Source organism: Melitaea cinxia, chromosome 22 (genome assembly GCF_905220565.1).
Source record: "Melitaea cinxia chromosome 22, ilMelCinx1.1, whole genome shotgun sequence".
Classification (NCBI taxonomy): Eukaryota; Metazoa; Arthropoda; class Insecta; order Lepidoptera; family Nymphalidae; genus Melitaea; species Melitaea cinxia.
This window is the reverse complement of record NC_059415.1, coordinates 11,342,355-11,364,856: the sequence shown is the minus strand read 5'-3', so window position 1 is coordinate 11,364,856 and position 22,502 is coordinate 11,342,355. Positions and strand designations below refer to the sequence as shown.

General features: G+C 35.0%; 1 protein-coding gene and 1 long non-coding RNA gene across 2 annotated transcripts in view; one reads left to right on the top strand and one right to left on the bottom strand.

The window, feature by feature from the left end:
- Window positions 1-244: 244 nt before the first annotated feature.
- LOC123664664 lies at window positions 245-14,386 on the bottom strand. The gene is made up of 3 exons (XR_006744859.1): window positions 14,375-14,386; window positions 12,158-12,161; window positions 245-333 (listed from the first exon to the last, which is right to left on the bottom strand). It is a non-coding gene; the product is annotated as an uncharacterized LOC123664664 (long non-coding RNA).
- The window catches only part of LOC123664663, a 109,771-nt gene continuing 96,305 nt past the window's right edge, over window positions 9,037-22,502 (top strand). The window contains exon 1 of the mRNA XM_045599180.1: window positions 9,037-9,106. Within this exon, the coding sequence (XP_045455136.1) occupies window positions 9,037-9,106 (70 nt within the window). The remainder of the gene's footprint in view (window positions 9,107-22,502) is intronic.

Genomic DNA, 22,502 nt, shown 5'->3' with positions numbered 1-22,502 from the left:
TTAGTGTAGTATCATAATAAGGAAACCAGGATCTGATGATGGAATTTCAGAGAAATCGAGAGAAATCCTTGAAAATCGTAGTGACGACTAGTGCGTTTGTTAATTTTTTTTTCGCCTACTTACGTTGTATTACTTGTCGATATAATTGAAGTGGGTTTTTTTTCTTTGCGAGCAAACACAATTATTACCTTTACGAAACTGTATTATGTTTTATTACCCGCAGAGAAAATATTATACAATTTTATTTTATTTTATTAAGATAGCTTACAGCTTATTATAACTAATACTAATACAGAATTAAAAAAAACATCCAATAACAAGCTATCACATATACTAGTTGAGACGTTTTTTAGTAATTGGATTGTTCTTAATGTGGAAGTAAAGAGTTCTTTGATAAATTCCACTGTTGTCAGAAAGCGTACTAACAACTAAATAGACAAATAAAATCTAAATCACATAAAATCTGCTTGCATGACAATTTAAACTAAATCAGTTTATCAAATGTACTCAAAAACAACCAAGAATACTTTTGTGGTTGTTTTAAGTAATATGTAATCATCATCATATAACATACACACACGGTCGTCTGCTCCTATGGTGAGCAACTTAATAAATAATAAATATCTACACAATACACACACGGTCGTCTGTTCCTCAAGTAAGCAACTTAATGTTTGTGATATAGGTAGCAGACGACTGTTATAACTATATATTTTTTTGGATAGAAATAATACAAATACAAATATTACACCCAGACTCAGGCGGGAATCGAACCCGCAACCCGCGGAACAGAAAGCAGGGCCACTACAAAATGCGCCCACGAGCTAGTCAAACGTATAGCTTGCTATAAGTTTGAAAAAATACGGAAAAGTTTTAAAAAGCATTTTGAATTTGACGTCAACAAGTTCACTTTTTCATATCGTTGTAAAATGTAAGAAATTTTCAATTTTACGATGACAGTCACTCGACTTATAACGGCGCTCGATTTTATGAATAAGAGTCGTTTGATGGCAACAGCGCTATAAAATTTGATTGGGCATGAAGCAATTTCCAAGTCAATAAACTAGAGCTAGATTTTTTGTTTCTTGACCACGATAGATCATTCGATGTTAAGGCGTTAAAAATCAACATTTTTAAGCGCCTTAACTCATCTTTAATTCATCTGAAAAAAATATTGGATCATTTCAGCCTGTAATATCCTCTTTTCTTCATGTAGGAGAAGGATCAGAGCTTAATCCACCACGCTTCTCTACTGCGGGTTGGTGGATATATTACTATGAGTAACGATCGCTATCAGGTACATGTACATGTACGATAAAGAGCCTCGGCGAAATTTCTCGATAATTGTGAAAAAAGGATATAATTTTTATAGAAAGAAAGGATACAGCCATCTTAGCATGGAAAATAAACGGTCTAAAGTTTCAATGAAATTTAACTATAGTTAATTTGTCTAAAGAAAATCCCTAACACGATGATTAACAATCCAATTAACAATATAAGAAGGACTAACAAACCACTCGTAAACTATGATAGACGAACTACGAAATAATATTTAAGTAACTATTCAAAGACTGGCTTCCTTTATGATTATCCTTTTTCAGACCAAGATAGGGAAAAGTTTGTACTATTTCGGCTTGAACTTTTAATAGAGCTCTGAACTCAATCTCAACCATTAAAATGTTCTGTTTAATATAAAAATATCACAGACTTATATTTACGTTTTAAAACTACCCCTACACCTTTAACTGAGGTAGGGCACAGCGGGTGATATCTCTTTCAAAGTCTAGAGCAGCGCAAGTGGGTAACCTCGACCTTACAGAAGATCATAGCTAAATATCACTCCTCTCAGTTATTCATTCATTCATGATCAATTACTGAGTAGAGGACTTCCAATGTTAAGAAAAAGTTTTAAAACTTCATCATCAACAGGAGTTGAAACTTATTGTATCCACGGGTCTATTACGGTGCATTAGCGGTAATAAGCACATTTGAAACATCTAAAACCTTTAGAATAACAACTGACTTCATAAATAAAAACTCCATTAATTTCAATACGCCACAATACATCCGATATGATCACAAACACGAAAACAACAATACACCATGAAGTGAACACCTTACCAACAAAGTGTTTTGAAATATAACAAAAACATCTTTTATACGAAATCATAATAAACGGCAATAATCCTTTAAGAATATGAGGCAAAACCACCTTTAAATAACAAAACGTTTAAAAAGCATTAAAATCATCTTTTATAATAATATTAAAACCATCACAATATCGTAAAGTTATAACCCTGTCATTATTGTAAACAATTTTATATTTTCGAATATAGTAAAAGCGTGGACTATTTCGGAGTATTATTACAGTATATGATCTCGGAATACCAAAAATATCCCAGAGCCGAATATAGTGCGCTATAAATTTTATAACTGCACTGCGAACGGCGGGCCATATTTATTATTGGTGCTCGCTGATATGACGGGTGCATTTATTCGTTAAATCTTCGTAAGATTTCCGATCAAGCATATTTATCGTTGAATTTGAATATTTAACTTTCGCTTTAGTTTATTTACATTTTATTATTCTTTATTTTTACTTGCTGTATGATTCGTGATACCTTGACGTTCAGCTCGAAGCTTGAAGTTCTACTGCGCTTTTATAGCTTAATGTATCAAGCTGCATCTTAAATAGGACTCGCCTTATTTAAATGTAAGCCTATGGCCACAAGTGATACGACTTAATATATTTATATATCTTATTTAGGTACAAAGCGAAAAATTTAACTATATTTTTATATAAGGACTCCCTATAAAATTATAACTTCTTATTTCTACAAATAGAACCTCCATTCAACACTGATAAATATTGTTATTTTTTTTTAAATCTTGAATCTTAGATATCGTTCCGTTACTTAGCAACAAATAAAAACAATAGATAATTCACGTTAGTCTAGCTATTCAAAGGGGGAACGTTGCCAGTATCTTCGGAACCTTGCTTCCTAGAGAAAGGGACTCCTTTTAATAATATTTTTTAGTTATTATATTATGTATATATATATATATATATACATATATATATATATATATATATATATATATATGTATGTATATACTTAAGGTATTTTTAAGTTTAATGTAATTTATCTAATTATTATTATTATTCACGTTTATCATAGTTCTACTACTAAATGTTAAAACCTTGAATCAGCACAAAACGATGCACAACTCGCTTCAACACATTCATAAAATATGCAATCACCAAATAAGACATATACACATCTTAACATATGTAATACGAACAACGCATTTCACTGTGCAAATTTTAAAAAGATACACATTAACAAAACAAAATTAAAAGTCAAATAATTGCATTATTTGGTTGGGTTTTGGATTAAAAAAAAATTATAATTAAACTTTCACAACAATAAAAGCAATATGATTAAAAACCCAATGAAAGTTCTGGGACCGAGTGAACTTGTGAAAACGCTAACTAAAAATTAAACGTAACACAATAAATACGTTACCCGAAACAGAGAACTTTGCAAACGGAACACAATCTTGAGCAACGAAGTCAAACACACGGAACTAAAACACACAACACTACGAGCCACAACCGAACAGAAATTGCATTGTTGTTTTTAAAACGGGAACAATAGTGACACGAAAAATAGGAAACCTAAAAACCGACTGAAAACAATTTTGCGGTTTAAATGTTCTAGGTCAAAGAGTTTCGTTAATGTTTCGTTTTAAAAAAATTCAAAGGGCTATCTATTTGTGCTTGCTGAAACAAAGACGAAAAGAAATATTTTACAGCAACTATATACAATGAGAATAACACATTGCTAATAGGAGAGAACCAAAAATGTAAAATATCAAAAGCCATGAAACTATAAATAACGATTATATTAAAAAAATAATCAAATCAAAACCAATGGAGCATCTGAAAAACAAGACAATCTTTCAATACGCACATGTCTCAATTAAATTAGTAAAATTCTTCTTACATTTTATATATTTAAATGCGACGCATTTTATTCAAAAGAATGTTCTAGACAATATTTACGTAACTTTTTTCATTAAAAAAATTGGTTGCCTGTAAAGTCGGTATACGGGCGAAAGTTTTACGTGACAACGACTTTGAGTGGTAAAATAATTTTAATGTAAATATTCATTCGTATAGTAGGAAGAAGGATGAAATAATAGTAACAATTTAAAACATTTATTTATACAAAGAATTATATTTAAAACATTAATTTATACAATGAATCTCGCACTGAATTTCATTCACTTTTTATGTCTGTCTCTCTCGCTCTTAGGCGGGCTAACCATGCCCGCGTGCCTCTCACTCGCTCTCATTGTGAGCGCATAACGTGAGCGGAGCGTAACGCAGTTTCTTGAAGTGTCACCCGGCAAACCAATTTATAAGACGTTGTCACGTCAAAAGACCAAGAAAGACTAAAAATGAAACCGTTGAAAGAAAATAAATTTAAACCTAAAATAGAACTTATTTTTTCTTATTCGGCATGACATAAGTAAATTAAAAATTCGAAAATACTTTTTATTAAGGTAACACACAGGATGATTTTAGTTACAAGTATTATTTTCATTAATATACAACTATTTTACACATAATATTTGAAGTGGATATAAACTATATCAACTTGGAACGGAGTTTAGTATGCTGGCAGTAATTCTTTTAGATTGTTTTGCTTTATTCTTTTATTCTATTATTATTTTATTATTTTATTCTAAGTGCTTCGACAATGTTAAAAATACAATCGTGGATAAGTGACAAATGCTGCTTGGTTACTATTATTTTAACTTTTTCGGCAGCGATTAAAAAAAATTATAATCTGTATTATTAATCTATACTAATATTATAAAGCTGAAGAGTTTGTTTGAACGCGCTAATCTCAGGAACTACTGGTCCAATTTAAAACATTATTTCAATGTTAAATAGCCCATTTATTGAGATAGGCTATAGGCTATATATCATCACGCTAAGATCGCGATGGGATTTTTTTTTGTAAGTAACTATTCAACCCGGACGAAGTTGCTGGCAGTAGCGAGTGTACTTGTAAAGTTAAATCCCTGAGTGATTTTTTGACTTAATACTTACTCTTTCTCCATGGAGGAGACGGTTATAGACGCACTTATCTTAAAATCTGTGTTGAAATATAGGTTTTCTTGTAAAATAACTTTTCATTAACAAAGACTATAAACCAAATACATTGACTACATCTTGCTAACATCAAATTAAACATGTCCATAAATATATACATATGGAATATTCCTCCAAAACATAATATTACGGACCTCCAGACATTTAAATATTATTGAACTACGGGTAAAATTTACATTTGTGTGTCAAATACGAATAACTAACGCAATTAACAATGCAAATTGAAGTTTTGTTCAACGTGACTTCCTCGAGTTGAATTTGGGTTTTGTCTGACTTTACTAGACTAGCCGCGCTATTTTACCCGTTTTAAGTTGATCACATATTAACTTCGTTTATGTAATCGTCAATAACTTTACGTCATAAGTCATCGTAGATGTTTTAAAATATATCTTAACCTATTTTTGAACACACAACAAACTTTCGAACATTTATGCTTGAGTATTGTGCTTTTGTTTCCAGACCCCGAACTTATCAGACGCATACTAGTAGAGCTGTTGGGCGTGAAGCGATTATTAAGACTGTCATAAATCCTGAGCTTAAGAAATTAAAATTACCAAGAGGCTCAATCATGTTAGTTTAAAATTATGTAACACATTACATAATATTAAACTAACATGGTTATTTTCATTACTAAAATTATTTAAAACGGTATGTTTGTGAATAGATACCCGCAAAATTCAATCTCGCCTACAAGTCGTTCGTAGATAATGTCGAAATATCGAGCACTGCAAAATAAATATAAAAAATATTGCAAATATACCGTTTTAAATAATTTTAATATATATAACAAGACTTAAATTGGTTTAAAATCTTTTTAGTCTCGTGAAATACAGCGATTTCACTGCCAGAGAATTGTTTATATATTCCTTAATATACATATAAAGGTAATAGGTGTATATAAAAGAGTCAACTTAGTAAACAGGAACACAGTACAACTAATCATAATTTTGTATTTTGAATTATAAAATCTTGGATCGCTTGGACCTAGATGTGGAAGGTTGGAAGAATTTTTTTTTTTTTTAATTTATTTATTCATATTCGCTTATTACGCATTAATGTGATACACTAATCGAACAATTAAATACAGTTACAGCCCTAACATATAATGCGTGAAGCAAAAACTTTATACTCCTTTTTACGAGAATTGCGCGGACGGAGGAGTATGAAATTTCGCACACTTATAGTTTATATAGAGAAGGAGTGCAGAATGATAATATTTTTTTAATTATGCATAAAAATACATAAAATCAATAAAAAATACGACACACACTACCATGTATTTGACACACACACGCATATAAACTCTTTTGTTTATTATTACAGAAGTATAGTCTTTGACAAGAGAACCTTAATAATGTTCAAACTTATAATTTAAATTAATTATGGCTGAATTTCGACAACCGGGCGACCAATCGTTATAATTGTATAAACTAAGGATACGATACAAACCACATTAGAGCAGCGTGGTGGTTAAGCTCTGATTCTTCTCCTAAATGGGGAAAGAGCAGTGGGATATTACAGGCTGAAGCGATACGATTTTGTTTAATTAAAATTTAACATCCGCAGGCTCTTAAATGCCCATGCCTTTTATTAAACATCAATTATTACTTAAGACTACAGATCGACAGTCCTGTGACTGCCTAGAAAAGTAACATTTTCCTGTTACAATGTCTTAAGTTTTTTTTGTTGTAATTTTTTTTTGGGTATAACCTAAGCACTATGGGCGTTTACTGTTTTTTTAAGCATTACTGTGCATTTACTGTTTTTTTTAAGCTTTTTTTATGTATACATACATCCACTCACACTCACACTCATACCACGCACACGGGTATAAACATTGTATAATATGTTTATAACACACATACTCACATTTATAAGAAAGTTTCGACATATGTATATTCTTTTCACTTCCACCAAAATATGCTATTTATATAGTAGGCTACTTTTAACTCAATTTAAAAACAAAGAATATTCTTGGAGTATTTCCTAAGAGCGAAATAAGTTCTTGCAAGCTAAAGTTAGTAATAAAAAGTTCAAACTGAACATAGTGAGATGGTGTTAAGTAAAAAAAAAACTATATCCCCTCATAAATATTTTTTTCCTTTTTGTATTTCTACTAAAAAATTGTACCAAAACATTTTCTTGTAAAGTTTAACTATTAAACTCTATCGGAGCAACAGCACTTCATCGTGTTGCTTTCAATTTGAGTTAAAAACTTTAAAAACTTCGAAATAAAAATAGCTTTATAATCATGAAGGTATTCTACAAGGTTCAGTTTTGGAACCATTTTTATTTATGTTTTGCATAAAAGACTGTACAGTAAAAAAACAAAAGATTAAAATAAATGCATTATAATATCATTATAATATGCATTATAATATCTGTCAGCGCAATTAGGAGGATGCTGGCTTTTTGCCAGTCATACGCTGAGACGCATGGATTGGTGTACAATAACAAGAAAAGTGAATACCTAGTCTTCAAGGCTGGCAACAGACTACCGGAAAATATACCCTTAATAAAGTTAAACGGGGCATGTCTTGTTAGAGTACACCAATTCAAGTACCTAGGTCACATTGTCACAGAAGACCTAAAGGATAATGTTGATATTGAGCGAGAACGCAGGGCGTTGTCGATCAGGGCGAACATGTTGGCCCGCAGATTTGTTCGTTGCTCAACACCAGTTAAGATCACGCTTTTTAAAGCTTACTGCACTTCTTTTTATACGAGCAGTCTATGGGTCAGCTATACTCAGAGGTCTTACAACGCCTGGCGTGTACAGTACAATAACGCTATTGTTGGGGCTGCCGCGGTACTGCAGTGCCTCTAGTATGTTCGCGCACGCAGGGGTCGACAGTTTCCCGGCCATTCTGCGCAAAAAAGCTAGCTCACTTTTAAGGCGAGTGAGCGGCAGCCGCAACTATGTCTTAAGGGTCATCGCCGATAGCGGGGACTGTCCACTACTCTGGCATTTGTGTGATATTACAAGGTCACTTTTAGTTATTAAGTACTAACATTAGTTATTAAGCTTTCATCTTTTATTTTATTTTTACTAACAATTATGGACCTCTTTGTTGTCTGAGTATTAAACATTTTTATTTATTTATAATATTAACAAAACCTAACCCAATTTATTTAAATATAATTTGTTTTGTATAAAAATGAAATATAGAATTATTATATATAAAATTAGGTAAAATACTTTCTTATCTATACAAATAAAAAAATTGGAGTGTCTGTTTGTAATATTAAAGTAATAGTTTTTTATTCGATTCATATATACACGGTACATATACCAAAATAACATTGTTTATAATTTTTGTCTGTCTGTCTGTTTGTTCCGGTTAATCTCTGAAACGGCTGGACCGATTCTGACGGGACTTTTATTGGCGGATAGCTGATGTAATAAGGAGTAGCTTAGGCTACTTTTATTTTAATTTTTTCTTATAACTGCGAACTGAACAATAAATATTTTATCAATTTCCATGCGGACGAAGTCACGGGCACAGCTAGTAGTAATATAAAACAAACAATCTTAAAGTAACATCTTTGGTTTTACTCCTGTTAAAAAACCCTCGCGAAGATGATTATTTATAGTAACTTAGGTACAGTTTTGCACGTTGTAATAAGAACAAATTTCATTGGAATAAAATAAAAAACATAAAAATTATTTATGATTTTTTTTTATATATTTCTTTAATATATTTTACTTAATATATTTACGCATTTCGAAATATAAAAAAATATAAGAAATATCTTGGTTTTCAAGCATACTACTAAAAATGTTATGAAGGATATATTAAAGTTAGTTTTTGACTCTAGCTATATTTTCAGGTACAGTACCCACGACAGCGATGTCGGAGGGGCAACGGTGTTTGGGGATCGTCGTGCTCCTCGTCCACACCGTGATCGGTACTGGCGAAGGTATGTGGATAATCACTTAAGGCTATTTATATATTAGGTTTAAAATATAAAACGTAAAAATTTCATATTAGCTTTGAGAATTCATAAGAGATTATATATTTAATGCCAGAGATCGATTTATCTGGAGTGTTTATTACAGCTAATGTCATGGAGTAAGTGAAGAAGTCCCAAAGTGATCCATTTCTCCATTTCTCGCCTTTGTTTTACTTTGTTTAACTATGGTTCCACGCTGTAACGACATGTATAATTTAATGATTAAGACGATTTGTGGTTATTAAATACTAAATGATCAGTCTAATTATTTACTAGTTAATTAGAAAAAAAGCACAGAAGTTAAAACATTCTGAATAAAAGTCACACCTGGCGAATAACTCTCTGTATATAAGTAAGGCGTTTACAAAATATTAACTTGGTCACTTCACTAAATTACGTTGAATTTAAATTACTAACGGTGATAAATGACAGGTACCGTCTTTCAACCTGATATCAAAGAGATATATTTTAAAAATATAAAAGAAAAGCGCTACAAAAATAAGGTAACTAAAATATTATTTCATTGGGAATTAGCAACTAATAAAACGGACGCCAAAATTATTTCGTAACCTAAATGAGAATATAATTTTATTAGAACATTTGTACAAGTAAATCAACCGAATTTGAGTGGGTAATTGCTTGGCTACGAAACTTTATAAAGTAGCACCGAGCTCAAATCTCTATTATTCCATAATTTAAATTGTTTTTTTTTTGTCTACTCAAAATATAATGTCACGATTCGGCCTGTAATATTTCACGTTTAGGCATAGCCCGTTCTCCACGCAGGAGAAAGAATAGAGCTTAACCCATAACGCTGTTCCACTGAATATTGGCGGATATGTTCCCTTCTATAAGTAAATCGCTATCGGGTGTTATAATAACAACCGGGACCGACAGCTTAACGTGCTCTCCGAGGCAAGGTAAGGAGATCCACAAGAACAGATACCCAAACCGGAAAGAAATATTTGTATAAGCACAAATATCGAGTGGGAATCGAACCCGTAAACTGTCGATGTTTAGACGCGTACATGGCGCATGCACCACTATACCAGAGCGGTTGTTAATGTAGCCACTATAAATATTCTTATACGATTCACGGTAATCAGAGCATTATCGACCAAGTTACCCAACCGCACATTAGCAGATGCATGACAAAAACTTATACGACGCTCAACGAGGATTCTTTATCGCGTTTTCCTGCACAACTGAGCAAAAGATGAAGTCTTAGATAAAGTTGGCGCTACTAAGCCTCGATCTTAAGATTTAAATCCAAGTGATTCATCTTCTAAGCCATCTTCACTTAGAAACATAATACCTACGAATATCCTATTACAATGTTTAATTTTCCGTGAAAACTGTAATAATGAAAATGCAGTAAAATAATTTAGAAGATGAAAAACAATTTAAGTAAATTTATTACCAGACTAGCTGTGCCCGCATTTTCGTCCACGTGGAATCTAACTAAAAAGTTATTCTTCAGTTCGCCAAGTTAAAAAATAAAGAAAATTCTAAAACAAAAGTAGCCTTAATTACTCCTTATTACACCCGCTATCTGCCAGTGAAAGTCTCGTCAAAATCGGTCCAGCCGTTTCAGAGATTAGCCGGAACGAACAGACAGACAGAACAGACATTTTATTTATTTGTATATATATTGAAAAAGTATTAAATTTCATTATTATAGACTGATTTAAAGTAAATACCTAGTTCGCAATAAAATATTTGTATTTATGTATAGTTAGTTATATGATTGATTTTCCACTAGTGGAATAATTTGTTAATATGGTACGCGCTTTTAGAGTTATAAGATCCAAAAGTATAAAATATTTATACAGTTATTCTTTTTTTGAAAGCTATCAACTTTCGATTCCTTTTTTACGTAGCATATAAGTAATATGTATAGAAAAGAAAGGTATATAAAGACTTTTAAGTAAAAAGACTATTTAAATATAAAGCCTAGAATTAACTTTATTGCCAATTAACGCTATATTTTCTTGGGGCTTGGAAAAATGTAGAAAAACTGCGCAAATTCCAAAGATATATACAACCGCATTGCTGCAGTTTCCGTTCTAGATCCTTTCATTAGCCATCTTGGCTTACGTTAATAACTTCAGGCGTAGCTTGTTTAAGGAAATGTTTTATAACTAAGTAAAAGTTTAAATACGTCGACGTTTTCAGCATAACCATTTACATGAAGGAGTGGTCTTAAAATAACCGTATTAATTAGTACTGAAACTTGTTAAAATTTCCCCGTTCATAATTTTTTGTCAGTTTCTAATCGACTTGTAAACTAAATAATATCTTATATCTTTCAGAAAATTAAAAAAATATTTTCTTTATTTTGCTAAAATATAACAAAATAAACATGGTCTAATTAAATTAAATCTCAACTAACTAATTCTACCTAAATTTTGGTGTGGGTGATTTTTAATTCAAATATTTTATTCAATAATTTTTGGATCTTGATTATTATTATTATTTATTTTACTAAATAATAATTGAAATTTCTTCTCCTACACGGGTAAAGAGGCCTTTGCTCTGCTGTGGGTTACAGGCTGAATCGTATCAAATCGTTTTAATTGATTTAAGATTATAATTATATATGAATCTATCTGTGCTCGCGACTTCGTCCGCGTGGAATTTAACAAAAAGTTATTGTTCAGTTTGCAGAGTTATAAAATAAATAAATTTCTAAAATAAAAATAGTCTAAGTTACTCCTTATTACATCAACTATCTGCCAGTGAAAGTCCCGTCAAAATCGGTCCAGACGTTTTAGATATTAGTCAGAACAAACAGACATACAGACAGAAATTTTTTTAAAAAATGTTATTTTGGTATACGTACCGTGTATCCATATGCATAATAAAAAAGAGGTTATTTTAATATTACAAACAGACACTCCAATTTCATTTATTTGTATAGATAACGAGCAAATTAAATCAATCATGTCAATTATGACATATCAAATGTGACATAGTTTTTGTGGTTTTTTTGTTCGACAGCGGCAACAACAAAATAACGAAACTACAAAGTGACATTGTTGTTTTATCAAACTGCACTTATCCGTTTTTATAGTACTCTGGATATTCAAATGTTTATTATTATTAAATTTTTAAAGTTGGCCTACTTTCAAGAAGTATTGTGCTCTGTGGTGAGAAAGCTGGTCACCACCAGAGCTCCTGGAGGGGTAATCATTAGGTCAAAAACCGCTGGACTAATGAAGCTGAAATTTGGCAGGCAGGTAGTTTATAGTTAGTAAACGTCTGCTAAGAACGGATTTTAGATAGGACTGGATTAAAGGGCTCTAAGGGCTCTTAAAAATTTGTATGGAAGCCTTCATTTTTTATGCTCCAAGCTTGAAATTGGGTTGGCAGATATGTTTCCTGCTTTGAATAACAATCGCTATCAGGTATTTATGATAACAACCGGGACCGATAAGTTAACGTGCTATCCGAGGCACGGTGGGGAGACCCACAAGCACAGACATCCAAACCGAAAATAAATATTTGTGCAGTTATAATATCCATCCGAGTGGGAATCGAACCAGTAAACCGTCGGTGTTTTAAACGACTACTCTCACCACTACACCAGAACGGTTGTTAAACTTTTTTTAATTATAATAGTAAAATATTATATGTTCAAGGCCTACAATTGCTAATGCTTGAATTAGAGATAGTTACAGATGACGTCTACTAAGAATAAATTTTGCTCAAAATCAGGATATTATATTAGTGTCATATATGTTTTTATTACTACAGAAATCAAAGGGGATGGCTCATCGGCTTCATGTAATCGCGTCAATAAATCCTGATTACTCCCACGGGTTCAGAGTTATTTGACACGTGATATTGGAGTAACAATGTTACATTATAGTCAATGTTAGGTTGGAAGACAGGGCTTTTATAGTTCGAACGTATTGCCTTTTGTTACTAAATAAATTTGTATTGATGGTAAATGGTTTCCTGGTTGTACATTTACATGTTACTGGTCTGATTGCGTTAATTTTAAAAATGTACCTTTTGAGCGTACTATAAATGTTTTCTGGGTTTCTTGGCTTTGAAATACACATGCCGAAGACGGACAGCAGCGTCTTCGGTGCGACAAAGCCAGCACCGCGGTCACTAACCCGCCTGCCCAGCGTGGTGACTATGGGCAAAACATATGAGTTCACGCCATTTATGGCGTGAGCTTGTGGCGGCCTGTGTCCAGTAGTGGACTGCGAAAGGCTGATGTGATGTGAATGTTTTCTGGAAGAAATCGTTATTTCGGCGATATGACCGCTTTTGTAAATATTTTTTCTGTCATGATCTGATTATGTTTGCATTTTGGTGTCTAAAGAAGGATAAAGAAAAATAATAGGACAATATTAAAACTAACCAAGTTCAAGTGGGGCTTTTAAACCAAACTAACATAATCAACGACCATAAAGGCCACCACAAAGTATTTCGTGATGAACATAATGATGATTTAGAAGATATTTTGACATAAAAGTCATATATACGTATTTTTCTCAATCATAGGTAAATGTTACAAATTGATATTTCCTTTTTATATTCCTTTCTTTAACAGAAGAATAGATGAGCCTTTGTCCAGTTACATTGTCTGTAACCTTATTACTAAAAGCGTCAGAGTGTCCTCGAATATTCGGAATATTTCAAATCTGCCTTAAACTGCATCAGGAAAAATGTTCACGTGATGGTAATGTGAATTCGGAAACTTCAGCTTGAATTTCGTGCGAATAATTTATGATTCATCTCTTTCTTGGAATAAAGCAAGGAAATTCACATTACGACAAAGAATTTTTTAGATGCACAATCAGTCATTGTGTAACGTCTGTTGTACGTGTAAGGTCTAACGTAATATGTCTGACGTAACGTGTCTGATTGATCGTGCCAAGTGTTGTAGGCATACATATTATCTGCTAATGCTCACAGGAGACCACAGCTACATAATACTGTTTCGAAGCAGTATTGTGTTCCCGGCGGTGAGAAAGGTGACCAGAGTTCCTGGGGGTGGGATAAGGTCAGAAATACGCTTTCGATGCTACTAATGTTGCAGGTGTCTATAAGATATGGTAATCGCTTACTACCAGGTGAGCCGTACCTTTGTATGACGACCTAGTTACATAAAATAAAAATAATAATTATTTCTGAGGTGTTCAAGTAAATAGAAAATCATTATGGTTAAAATGGGCTGAAATTGAAACTTCTAGAACATACACTAATTAATTCTTGAACCTAATAAAATCTTGTATAGTTTAGTTTAGCTTAGAAGCTGTTCGTAGCCAACTTCAAAAAAGGAATAGGTTCTAAATTCGATTTTACTTTTTTGTGTACCCTACACACTCATATATTTTTTTTGGTTTGACAGATATTTATTATCTTCTTTTTAATCAAAGGCTATGTTATCCCATTTAAATCAGATCATGGTTTGACGAGTATTTTTTTTGAGTTATCTGTAATTTTGCGTATTTACTTTACCATTTTTTTGTCTACCTACGTCGTACTACTTGTCGATGTAATTTAAGTCATTTTTTCCGTTTGTGAGTAAATACAATTAACTTGATTACGTTTTAGAGACCATTTCATTAATATCTATCACTTTTATCCACCTATATAATCTTATACGGAATATCACAGTAAAGTACAGTAGAGAAATTTTTCACTTATTCTCTTTCATACAGTAAATATACGATCTCAAGAACGTAGAATTCGTATGGCTGCAGAAAATTCTGTTTACTTTCATATGAAAAGAATATGTAAAAGGTGCATATAAATACGATAAAATACTTAAACACGTTAACATGCTTTCAAAATAATGTATTGTGTAAACCGACGCTTTCTTGAAAACAAGTTGTTTGGTACCGTATACAGTTTTAAAGATCTTTATACACTGTCCATATTTATATTCTTTGAATCTCGGAATTCCAGACAATTTTATGACATTCCTTTAACGTACATTTTTCTATTCTCCGAACTCTCGAAATAATTTAAAAAACAGCAGAAGGTAGACAGTGAAATATGATTTACGTAGATTTTTATCGATTTACACCAAAACTGCTTATATTCTAAACTGATTCTGACTGGTTATTGATTTTAACAAAGAAGTTGCCATCTGAAGTACTCAGTCATACATACACATAGCTAGTAATTCTTTAAATGAGAATGATTTAGTAATATCTCGGGATGTTTGCCGTGTTTTTTTTTCATTATACAGATGGGCTTGAGTGGAAAACAAGTAAGTAGGTTACGCACAAGTTGCGGCATGACTTTACATACGAACTCTTATAAATAAGTTGAACTAAAATATAAAACAAAACTAAGAACAAGCTGTGGGTAAGGTTATGTAAGGAAATAATATCTACTATTATTTGTCGACAAAAACTCTAAAACTTCACTCAAATCAAAATTTTTCATGAGTTTCCTTTATTTTCGTAATGAAAGAGATTACTTCTGGAGCCCTTTCACACAACAAGGATTAACAACATTGCTCTATAATTGACTGTTATATTAGCGAATTGAGAAAAAAATATACGTGCAATATAATTTAGAACATCGTACAGATTTTAGAATTCGGATAAAAAATAATAAGGGCTTGCTTAAGTCGGAGTGCTAAGAGTGTATGGAAAAAATACCCATTCAAAGAAAAAATATTTAATATAAAAGTGTGACTTTGCAATTCACTGTTGCAACTGCGGAGTTTCTTGCCGATTCTTCTCTGCAGAATCTACATTCCGAATCGGTGGTAGTTTTACTTTTACAAATATTATAATTGATTTTTAAAGTTTTAATTTGTAAAATGACGATTCGAAAGTGCTCTTGGAGCCTATTTGAATGAAGCTGTTTTTGATTTTGATTTTGATTTCACACAAGAGAGAAGTGAAACTACTGAAAAGTCTTGAGCTGAAATGTATTCTGTCTCATTCTCTCCTATATATTTATGTGTTTCTTTCTTTATCGTGCCTCAAAATTCGTCTCATCGTGCTTGAAATCACAAAGATTCTAAAAAAAATTCATTAAAAAAAATTATAACTATTTCAAATCAGCATTATTTTTTTTTTCTTTTTTGTTTTAATCGACCATTATAATAAATTCAATACATATGTATGTAGAAGGTCGATATTGAACGGATATAAAACACTTTTGTGGATGAGGATATATTTATTTAAGAAAGATAGCAGATTTGACAAATGACTTAATTTAAACGTGTCGATGGCAGTGACGGTTACTAGACGACTCACTTAACGACTAACAAATACCTTACACTATCAAAACTATATGTAAATATTTAGTTCTTAAGTTGTAAATTGTAAATATGTATAACGTTTAATACACTATATTATGTCTTACCAACATACATATTATTGTACCACATTACAGATTATGTATATGGTAAAACCGGGAGAGATGCCGCAGTGGGATAGATGCCTCATGTTCTAAAAACCTAACATCCCGAACTCACTCACTTCACTCACTCACTTCAGCCTATCGCAGTCCACTGCTGGACATAGGCCTCCCCAAGTTCGCGCCACACATCCCGGTCTTCCGCAATCCTCATCCAGCCTACACCGGCAATCTTACGTAGATCGTCGGTCCAACGGGCCGGAGGACGTCCCACACTGCGTTTGCCAAGACGCGGTCTCCACTCTAGGACCCGTCTACTCCAACGGCCATCGGTCCTGCGACACAGATGACCAGCCCACTGCCACTTCAACTTGCTAATTCTGTGGGCTATGTCGGTTACTTTCGTTCTCCCGCGGATAGTCTCATTTCTAATCCTGTCTTTGAGAGAGACCCCAAGCATAGCCCGTTCCATTGCACGTTGAGCGACTTTAAACTTGTGGACCAGTCCTTTGGTCAGTGTCCACGTCTCGGCTCCGTATGTTAACACAGGCAGGACGCATTGCTCGAAAACTTTTGTCTTCAAGCATTGCGGAATCTTCGAAGTGAAGACTCGACGGAGTCTGCCAAACGCCGCCCAGCCCAACCGAATCCTCCTATCGGCCTCCTTCTCGAAGTTGTTGCGGCCTAGTTGGATAGTATGGCCTAGGTAAATATAATCCTGAACAACTTCGAGAAGGGTACCATCGACCGATACCGGTATCGGTATGACTTGGTTGTTAAACATAACTTTCGTCTTATCCAAGTTCATACAGAGACCGACACGTCGGGAGGACTCGTTTAGGCCGGCCAGCATTTGGCCTAACTCATCCAGCGTCTCCGCAAAAATGACAATATCGTCGGCGAAACGAAGGTGAGAGATGAATTCACCGTTGACGTTGATGCCCCGTTCCCCCCAATCCAAGGTCTTAAAAACATCCTCTAGCGCAGTGGTAAACAGTTTCGGTGATATTACATCCCCCTGTCTTACCCCGCGCCGGAGGGAAATAGGTCTTGTTCTTTGGTCATTGACATGAACGGTCATCGTCGCCGCGTCGTACATAGATTTTAGTACCTCGATATATCGCCAGTCGATATGACATCTCTGCAGAGAGTCCAGGACAGCCCAGGTCTCGACGGAGTCGAAGGCTTTCTCGTAGTCCACAAATGCCATACACAGCGGTTGATTATATTCTTCCGTCTTTTGGATAATCTGCCGAACAGTATGGATGTGGTCCACGGTGCTGTAGCCATTTCGAAACCCAGCCTGCTCTGGTGGTTGGAATTCGTCGAGTCTTCTGGCGAGACGATTCGTAACAACCCTCGAAAACAGCTTATAGACGTGGCTCAGAAGTGAGATCGGTCTGTAATTCTTTAACAGAGACTTATCGCCTCTCTTAAAGAACAGCACCACCACACTCCTGGACCACGCCTCCGGCGTGGTACCTCGGTGGATGACGGCGTTAAATAGTCTTGCCAAGGCTTTCAGGACAGGTCGCCCTGCGGCTTTAAGGAGTTCAGTGGTAACTCTGTCATCCCCCGGGGCCCCTCCGTTTTTAAGCTGCCCGAGCGCTGCACCAATCTCATCCTCTTCGAAGTCCGGGATACACTCCGAATAATGGCGCAACAATGGTGCCCGTGGATCTTCGGTGTCCCAAGTCGCAGGCTTGCGTGCGCTCGACGAGTACAGCTGTCCATAAAAATTCTCAACCTCTTCTCGGACCTGAGGGCGAGAGCAGACGGTTCTGCCATCTGCTGTTTTAAGCTTCGCAAGAAGGCTTCTCCCCAATGGTCTTTGGAAAACTTTGGACCCCCTATTCTGCTCAATCAGAGTAGCAACCTCTCTCGTATTTGAGCAGCGGAGGTCTCGGCGAATAATTTTCCGTACCCTCTTGGAAAGAGCCCTCTGTTCTGGCGAAGCAGCCGGCAACTCGCGTCTCTGCCGCATCAGATCCAAGGCTTCGGGAGAAAGTTTGGACTGCTTCGTTGGCTTTGTTGGTGGAAAGTGCCTGCGACCCAGTGTACACACCGTCTTCACCATGTTGTCGGTTATCTCGTCCACGTCGCTAGTAGTTTCCAGCGAATCGAATCGGTTTTGGAGTTCCAACTGAAACTGCTCGGAGCCACATAGTATTTGGGGCAGCGTAGGTCGGAGAGTAGATTTCATCAAGCGGGTCCGCTCCTTTCGGAGACATATATTCAGAGTGCCCCGTACTAGCCGGTGGTCGCTGCCGGTGTTAAACCTGTTAACCACTGAGACATCTCTGAATATATGCCTTTTATCCGCTATGATGAAATCTATCTCGTTCCTCGTCACAGTATCGGGGCTTTGCCATGTCCACCTCCTTTGGGGCTTCTTCTCAAAAAATGAGTTCATCAAGAAGAGCCCCTCCGATTCGAGGAAGTTGACAAGCGTCTGCCCCCTGTGATTCTTGTGCCCCAATCCGTGTGGTCCGATGCTCGATCCGTCGCGGCCTTGTACTCCCACTTTAGCGTTGAAGTCTCCCATAACAACGCTGTAGAAGGTCGAAGTAGTGCCATGTATGGCCCTTGTGATATCTTCATACAAGACTTCGACTTCATCGTCAGAGTCTGCCGAGGTCGGCGCATATACCTGTATCACTTTCAGGGAGTACCTGTCGGTGAGCTTAAGTACAAGGTACGCTACCCGGGTCGACACACTACTGACTTCCACAACGTTGTTAGTGAGAGTCTTGTGAACCAGAAAACCGACGCCACCTTGGGAAAGCCCATCACCTTCACGGAAGTAGAACAAGTGCCCGGAGTCCAGGATCATCGTGTCCTCTCCCTCTCTTCGGACTTCAGACAACCCCAGTATGCTCCACTTAATGTGACTAAGTTCTACCTCAAGTTCGGTGAGGTGATGGTCCAACCGTAGCGTGCGTCCATTATACGTAGCCAGGAATATTTTTCTATGGCAGCCTCCCGTACCCCGGTGATTCTTAGCACCCTCTACCCCACCGTTACCACGGCCGCTGCCGTAGCCGGGAATAGTGGGGCTGCCGGGAACTGAGGGCCTTATTTTTAGGTTCGAACTCATGGGGGTTTTTGCCCATAGTCACCACGCTGGGCAGGCGGGTTGGTGACCGCAGGGCTGACTTTGTCGCACCGAAGACGCTGCTGCCCGTCCTCGGTCTGTGCATTTAAAAACCCGAACTCACAAATAAAAATTAATCCCATAAGTAGGAGTCGAAGACACCCCGTACCTCGGATATCCACAGATATTCGTGTGGCAAGGACGCGTTTGGATCGTGTGTGTAATTTTCTCCGTGGCGAAATTTAAAAACACGTCAAAGTTTTAAAGGTTAGTATTTAAGGTTGTATAATTTTATAAATAGTAATAAATTCCGTTATATTTTTTATCACGTCTATATACTGGGTCATTGAGTCTGCATATAGTTGTAAATAGATGCTATTTTGTTTATAATTTATTTAAAAAATACGTGGGCATCTATCCCAATCACAAAGGATAGTTGCCCTGATTTTTTGAGGTATAGGTGCCCTTAGACTTAACGCAGAGTGATGAAAGGTACAGAAAGGGCTCTGAAATTAACTTTTCATAAATAAAAAATTCATTATATATTTGTACGAGTATTTTTTATTTTATATTCCTATTATTCCTATATTATGTTTTTTATTTTTTGGGTTTGTATATTCTATTACAACCTCTCAGTGGCCCATGCAGCCATGTATGCTCCTAAACATCGAGAGTTTGCTAGTTCGATTCACGCCCGGAAGGGGTGCTTGCATTTGTACAAATATTTCTTTCCAGTTTGTAAGTCTATTCTTTAGGGTCTCCCCACTGTGCCTCGTAGATTACGTTAAGCTGTCTGTCCCGGCTGTTTTCATATACATCTGGTAGGGATCGTTACTATCTATCCCTTCATTCACCATATACAGAGTAAGTTTATATGTATAATTTTTTTTGTGTCTGTTATATTTTTTATGTATTTAGGTATATTTATGTTTGGATGTTTTACTGATTATAGCAGAACTATGCCACGAAAATATAAAAGAAAAGAAGAAATGCGAGCTCGAGTATGTTCTTGGACTATAGAAAACCTACAGTCAGCTTTCGATGAGAAAGTATGATTGTGCAATGTGCATGTTGACACTTGATATGAATATTTTAGACCAACAATTAAGAATTTATACTTTTGTTGAATAAATGCTTGTAAAATTTAATTAAATTTGTATATATATAGTATAATCTGTGTGATATAAAAATTATATTCTAATTATAACAATTAAAAGATATAAAAAAACACAAAAATTTTTTCATTGCTATGGCCCATGTTTCCTGGAGACAATCGATGTTTTAGGAGTAGCCTAACCTAACATTTGGTTTTTGGTTTTTCGTTTACACGGTTTAAAGGGCATCTATCCTACTCATTATTTTTATGGTGAGGCAACTATCCATATAGGTAGGCATCTATCCTCAAAAAAAAAGGGTTCATGAAAAGCTAATTTCTGCTTAACCCTTTCAGACCTGATTTTTTTTATTTTCGCCAATCGATCTGAAAAAAATGCCTGCAACTAGGCTATTGTAAATAGGTCTAAGGAAAAATAAATAAATAAATCCTGATTACAAGCTTTTCAAGAAAAACAGCTTGTTCTTTTTGTGTACAAGTGTACACATCCGTCCAAAGTAATGAAAATATTAGTGTTAAAGGATGTTTATCTATAATGATAAAAACATTTATTTTACAACTTTTTATTAGGAAATACGTAGCAATATGAAATAACAAATATAAATAATAGTATTCTCTTTATAAAAATTAACAAAAAATGGCTTTTTCTTTGGGTAGATTTAACAAATTGCACTTAAATCAGTCTAAATTAAAATTAAAATCAAAGGCATCAATATAGCATCCTATGTATGAAATGCTAAGAAGCAATTCTTATCCTTAGTTAGGCATAAGTGAACCTTGCATTTTATGCATTTGATTCGGGTTCTACCCTTGCATCCCATCATTTTACACCGTATCCCAAGCCCCTCATCGTGTGCAGGAAAATGCCCAAAACCGTCTCGAGCTATTTCAGCTTCTGGGCGTGTCTCTCCTGGTCTCCTAGGTACAATTTGAAGAGTTGGGCTACTGCCACTTGGGCGGCCTCTTTTACCCATCGAAATTTTATTTTGCAATACCAGACTTTCAGCCAACCGACGCCGAAAGTGAAGCAATGTCAGTTGTTTGTTTTTAGGTATGCTAAGCGCCTCGTTATCGACTTGGTATTCACGGTATGCTTGAACTACTGCTAAATCTGATGCATGGAATATCATGCGTAAGGTCCATTTTTTGGATTTTATAAACGTCCTATAGTAACTCATGAGTTGATCTAGCAAATCTACTCCTCCCATCGCATGATTGTACTTCCTTACAATTTCGGGACGTTCCACTTCAATAAAGTGCTTATCTTTTTTACTCCACCTCTTCACTAAATCTTTTTCACCAATTCCAACAAAATTAGATGCTAAATGGGTAATATTATTATCCAACCATTTGACCACAGTTACATCTTCATCATAGCTAGTCATTTCTTGAGCAAAGCCTCGCGGTTTTTTGTTCATTTCTTTGTCGCTTAGCAATGATGGCTTTACAAATTTGTTGATACGGATAGTGCCAGCAGCCATAATTCCTCTCTGTTTTAAAATTTGTAGCAGATGGTAGGACGAAAAATAATTGTCGAAGTATAGCTGGTGACCTTTGCTTTCTCCAATTCTCTTTGTAAGATGAAGGACTACAGCTGCACCGTATCCAATTTTTTTTGTTAAATTATTATCTAATTCTGGACTGGAACTTTGATAAAGGAGAAAATCGTAAGCTTGACCATGTTTACCACATAAGAAAAATAATTTCAGTCCCCATGGACAAGGCTTGCCCTTTATATACTGTTTAGCAACATGTTTCCCGGTGAAAGGAACAATCTGTTCGTCAACACAAAGGTTTTTCTCGAGTGGTAAATC